We start from the raw sequence: 6,183 nt of genomic DNA on the forward strand, positions 1-6,183 counted from the left end.
TGGAAAAATAAATTTGGGAACTAGTGCTCTGATTTTTCAGGCTAAGCATCCTTTCAGCAGAGCAAAATACCCCACCACCTATAGCACCTACATTGTCCAGTAATAATTTCCAGAGGCCAAAGAAGAGACACAAATTTAGGCCACTATTTTCATGGTAATATCCCCTCCTCAAGACAAGGGAACTCCTAATACTAACTTTAAAATAAAACAAACAGTGCACACCAGAGAGAACTTCCTTTTGACCCAAACTGGGTATGGTTCCTAGGTTTCTCTAATACTTAGAAGTCATTCCTGCATCTCGAAGGCCACCCACATCTTAAAATAGTTCCTACCTTGCTAAGTACTTGGCTTCGATCTGCAATGTCTATATATATGATTTCCACATGTTTCCATGCCTCAGGATCCAGTTTATGCACCTGCAGGAAGAAGGGGGACCACTGTGCAGTTTCTTGTAAGCTACAAAGCACCCTTTACCCAGAATGGACACCTAGGAATGGCTATTCCCATAGTCATACATATGAGATTCCTACTGGTAAAGAATTATATGCAAAATTACCCAAAGGAATGAGAGAATGGATTTTTCTTTTTTTTTAAGAGACAGGATCTCGCTATATTGCCCAAGCTGGAGTGCCGTGTCTATTCACAGGTATGATTGTGGCACACTATAGCCTAGAACTTCTGGGCTCAAGCAATCCTCCTGCCTCAGCCACCCGAAGAGCTGGGACTACAAGCAGGTACTCCTGTACCCAGCTGGATCTTAAGTAGACATAAATTCGAGAACAAATGTTCTTTTTCAGGCTAAGTACCATTTCTACAGGTCAGAACACTCCAAGGGCTATGTACAGCACTTACATTGTTTCCATACATTCCCCTTTGAAAAGACTGTAAACGCTTCCGGAGATGCTGCCTGCTTAGCTGTATACTGCTTATTTTGAATACGTGTACATGCACATAATACAAAATTATGACACAAATTCAAAATGTACAAAAGGATACAATAAGAGTAACTCTTCCTCTTGCTTGTTCCTCAGTCTCCACTCTAGTAATAGCCACTGCTGCCAGAGTCTATACACATACAAACACCCATATGCATAGATTTTTTTAAAAAAATACAAATGGTAGTACATACATACACTGTTTCATTTCTTGCTTTTTTCACCAAAGTATCATGAAGATTGTTCCTTATTGGTTCTTTTTAATGGCTGTCTATTTGCCTGTGCCACAATTTATTTAATGGTGTCCTACTAATAAGCTCTTGTGTTGTTTTTGTGTTTATTTTTCAGAGACAGGGTCTTGCTCTGTTGCCCAAGCTGGAGTACAGTGGCACAATCAGCTCACTGCCACCTCAAACTTCTGGGCTCAAGTGATCCTCCTGCCTCAGCCTCCCAAGTAGCTAAGGCTACAGGTGTGCAACACCATGCCTAGCTAATTTTTTAATTTTTTGTAGATATGGGGTCTCACCATGTTGTCCAGGCTGGTCTCAAACTCTTGGCCTCAAGTGATCCTCCTGCCTCAGCTTTCCAAAGCGCTGGAATTACAAATGTGAGCCACTGCCAGGCCCAGCCCTTGTTGTTTTTAATCTTGGCTACACAAAGAATGCTACAATGAATCTCCTTGTATATATGTTATTTCACACGTGTGAAAATATCTATCTAATAAATTCCTGGGCATGAAATTGCTGGGATAAAGAACAGATATATTCTAAATTTGGGGAGTTGTTGTAAATTGTGCTCTACTGAAACTGTAATTTTGATGTTTTTAAAATACCTCATACAGTTCCTGTCTCTCAAAAACTAAAAAAAAAACCAAGGAAGAGGAATATATACACCTTTTTTAAAAACAAAATTGGGGCCAGGTGAGGTGGCTAATCCCTGTAATCATAGCACTCTGACTTTGGGAGGCCAAGGAGGGAGGATTGCTTGAGGCCAGGAGCTCAAGATTAGCTTGGGCAACATAGTGAGACCCTGTCTCTACAATGTATTAAAAAAGCCAAAACAACAACAACAAAAAACTAGCTGGGTGTGGTGGCACATGCCTGTAGTCCTAACTACTTGGAAGGCTGAGGCAGGACAATTACTTGAGCCTACGAGTTCAAAGTTGCAGTGAGCTATGATCAGTCCACTGTACTCCAGCCTGGGCAACAGAGTGAGATCCTATTTCTAAAGAAGGAAAAAAAAAAAAAAAAAGGAAAGAAAGAAATACAGCTCCTCTGCCAAGACCTGCATTTTAGACCAATTCAAGAACTACGAGGAGTGTCCTGGAGATCACATTTTGTAAATCAGAGGCAGAGCGATCCTACGCTGACAGGACAGGTCTAAGCAGAGGCCACTGCCTTTCTGGCCAGGCAAAGGGGACCACAGAGAGGATGCTATGGCAGGGATGGAGAAGCTGCAGGGCATAGCATTAAGACCCTGCCCTGGGGCCTGGAAGTCCTTGGGAAGTACTACTCACATTCTCTTGGGTGCCAAGATCAGGTTTGTGCCAGGTTTCAATTTTAATCAGAAAGTCTTCTTTCATGTATTCATTCTGAAAGAGGGGAAAAAAAATACCTTAAAGTCACCAGGCTCACAGTTAGGAAGCAGCCATCTCCCATTACTGGATCATAGTTAGTCAAGAGACCCCAGCCTCTGCCTTAAATCACAGCTAACTTGACTGGGAGCCCACAATATGCAAGGCATGCGTTATCCCATTTAATCTGCATCCGCCCCTGTGAGGTCTACAGAATCACCCTCATTTTACAGGTGAGGAAACCAAAGTTCAAAGAGGTTAGGTGACTTGTCCAAAGCCACAGACATCATGACAGAGCTGGGTCTCAAAAACAGGTTTGTCTAACTTCAAAATCCATGCATTTAACCACTCTACTATACTTTTATGCGTAGCATGCTAACAGTTAATTGGTAGTGTGGAAAGAGCACAGGGAGACTTAGTAACCTACCAAAAATAGTCACCACAGCCTTTTCCTGAGGCCTGAAGTTGTCTTCTCAGCAACTCAACCCTTCATGCTAATTACTGTCTCCCTCCCTTCCTGCTTCTTAAAAATTGGAACTACTGGCCAGGCATGGTGGCTCACACCTGTAATCCTAGCACTCTGGGAGGCCGAGGCGGGAGGATTGCTTGAGCTCAGGAGTTCAAGACCAGCCTGAGTAAGAGCAAGACCCTGTTTCTACCAAAAGTAGAAAAATTAGCTGGGTGTGGTGGCACGACCCTGTAGTCCCAGCTACTCAGGAGGCCGAGGCAGGAGAATTGCCTGAGCCAGGAATTTGAGGTTGCTGTGAGCTGTGATGACGCCATTATACTCTACCCAGGGCCACAGAGCAAGACTCTGCCTCAAAAAAAAAAAAAAAAAAAAGGAACTACTCAAGGAGGAACACAATAACCCATTAGCTTCTCAGTAGGAATTAGTTTCCCAGAAACTGCCTACATTTAGCATCAGGGACAAGGCACTAGGATGAGTATGCTGAAGGGTGGAGAGGAAAGGCATGGACAGAAGGATGGTGATGGAAGAGAAACCCTGTTTATGTCACAATTTTGCTAAGGGTCAGTGCTCACTGTGGTCAACAGATGCCCAAACAGGGAAGGGATGTCAATCAGGTCAGGGGACCTGAAATTTCTCTACAACCCTGAGAAGGCATGACCTGGGGAGGGGAGGGAAAGCCTCGAGCCATCCTGAACATGTCAGACCCACAGGATGCACCTGATAAAGCCACATGCCAACGCAGCTTAAAGCAGGAGGTCGCCATGCCAGTTAATAAGCTCCTCATTAGGACTGAAAGGGTTTAGCCTGAACAACTCCAAACATCACCCAAGGGAAAGAGGAGAATACCCAGGACCACCAGTGCGGTTACACTTTTATTTCCCTTTTTCTTATAAATCATCTATACTTCCAACCCCCCTGAGAATACTTACTGTAATAACTGCTCCAAGGCAAGGACATGGAAAGAAGAGAGAAAAAGATTAATGAAGATGAAGAAATAGCTGCCCCCCATCCCCAGGGACCATGAATGGCAGAGTTCTCCACTCCCTGTGGCTTAATTCATAGTCACTTCCAAGCCCCAGTGAGTCAGAAATAGCTCAGTGCATCAACCCTCAAGTTTCACTCATATAAACATCCCAAAAGACCAAATATGCAATTTAATTAAAGCAATGCCACTATGGGCTTCTTGGGATTCTCTCCAGTGGGGCAAGGAAGGGGAGAGGCTCTGATCAGCCCAGGCACTGCCACCCATCACTCTGCCATCAGAGCATCGCCAGGGTGCCCCACCCCCACCCCCCAGGGCACAGAGCAGGGCACTTTAGGCCAGGCGCTGTCTGTCTGCCTCTGCATCCTTCCTCTCACTGTAACCAAACCTCCCACGCTCTGCACTCCTGCTCGTTGTAATGGGAACCCCTCGGAAAGCACGGTTCAATTATTTATCAGAGAAAATGACTGCAGCTCTCAGGTCTCTGGGGAATGGACTAGCTCTCCTCACAAAGGCCTGGTTCATACTGCACACTCTGAATTTAGGAGCTACCTCAGTTTCTGATGGATGCCACACTGCCATGTTTGGAGAGTGTATGGGGCTAACAAACTCCATAACTCAAAACTGAAACTATGGTTACCTCTGACACTGAAATGGGGAAAAGCTGAAATATGGGAATAAGAATCTACCATGTACAGAAATAACCCAAAAGACTATCAGTAATTTCCCCAAACCCAATGAAAGATACTTGGAAGAAAGCACCAGATTAAGGTGATAACTAAAAGACCTATATTGAAAAAACTGTCCTGTTATCAGCTTGAAGATAATAATGTTAAAAAAGGAAATGATGGGGCCGGGCACAGTGGCTCACACCTGTAATCCTAGCACTCTGGGAGGCCGAGGCAGGTGGATCATTTGAGCTCAGGAGTTCGAGACCAGCCTGAGCAAGAGCGAGACCCAGTCTCTACTAAAAAAAAAAAAAAATAGAAAAGAAATTAGCTGGGCAACTAAAAATATACAGAAAAAAATTAGCTGGGCATGGTGGCACATGCCTGTAGTCCCAGCTACTGGGAGGCTGAGGCAGGAGGATCGCTTGAGCCCAGGAGTTTGAGGTTGCTGTGAGCTAGGCTGACGCCACAGCACTCTAGCCCGGGCAACACAGCGAGACTCTGTCTCAAAAAAAAAGGACTAGAAAAAATATACTAAAATGTTAGAATAATGGGTGATTATTTTCTTCTGTTTTTATTTATTTTCCAAAATGTATACAGAGAACATTACTTTTACAATCAGTGAAAACAATCAAAATTACCACACGACCCCTAAATAAAAGGGCTGGCTCTGTGCTACCTCAGGCTGTGACTAGTTGGTGGTTCCCACCCCACTGACTGACAAGTTGTGCTGGACAACACTTCTCACCACCTGACAAGGGAGCCTTTAACTTAACCTCATCCTTTTACTGCTTAATCTGGAAAACAAATGTGGAACACAAAGCCCCAAAGCACCCCCACCCCTGGCCTACTTGACCACACCTTCATCCACCTAGAGGTCCAAACTCCAGCTTCTAGCCAAGTCTGCACTCACCAGTTCTGCAATAAGGGTAGGCATTCCATGCTTTTTCATGTATATTCAGGGCTCCCTCAGGGGCCAGCATTCGAACAAACGTGGGTACTTTGCTATAGTGAAAAAAAAGGGGTTATGAAAAGAAATGGAAGAGAGAAGAAGACGACAAAAGGATTTTACAATGGCATTCTTCAGGTCAAAGATCCACCTTCTTCAGTGGGGAGTTGCAAGTTTCCATGAGATAAGCAGGTTACTACTGTATGTGAGAAGCCACCTGTCTAAGCCAGACACCCCAGCTCCACTGGATATTAACCTCCTCCACCCACAATGTGCCCCACCACCCACCAGGAACAGGACAACATATGAGACCCTGGGCTACCTGCCGTGGCTTAGCAGCCACTAAATTAGCATTACACATTTTTCCAGAGCTCACTGGGATTGGGGCATTATCCTACACAGTGCAAGGCTAATATATAAAGGAGATACCTCTGATCATGTACCAGTCTAGGTTTATGGCCCAGGGTGATTGGCTGACTAACTTGGAATATAGGATCTAAGATGATCTAATCTGTTTTTGTCAGTTCTGAGAGGCCAAGAAGGCCTCAGGGCCATCTCCCTCCCAGGACTAAATATTTTCCTCTACTCAATTCTTATCTCAGCCATC

General features: G+C 44.5%; 1 protein-coding gene across 1 annotated transcript in view; it reads right to left on the minus strand.

The window, feature by feature from the left end:
- The window catches only part of PITPNA (phosphatidylinositol transfer protein, alpha), a 50,865-nt gene that overhangs the window by 23,892 nt on the left and 20,790 nt on the right, over positions 1-6,183 (minus strand). Inside the window, exons 4-7 of the mRNA XM_012652998.1 lie at positions 5,541-5,632; positions 3,907-3,914; positions 2,452-2,526; positions 296-416 (exon numbers count right to left, since the gene is read on the minus strand). Of these exons, the coding sequence (XP_012508452.1) occupies positions 296-416; positions 2,452-2,526; positions 3,907-3,914; positions 5,541-5,632 (296 nt within the window). The remainder of the gene's footprint in view (positions 1-295; positions 417-2,451; positions 2,527-3,906; positions 3,915-5,540; positions 5,633-6,183) is intronic.

Source organism: Propithecus coquereli, unplaced genomic scaffold (genome assembly GCF_000956105.1).
Source record: "Propithecus coquereli isolate 6110/MARCELLA unplaced genomic scaffold, Pcoq_1.0 Scaffold409, whole genome shotgun sequence".
NCBI classification, from domain to species: domain Eukaryota; kingdom Metazoa; phylum Chordata; class Mammalia; order Primates; family Indriidae; genus Propithecus; species Propithecus coquereli.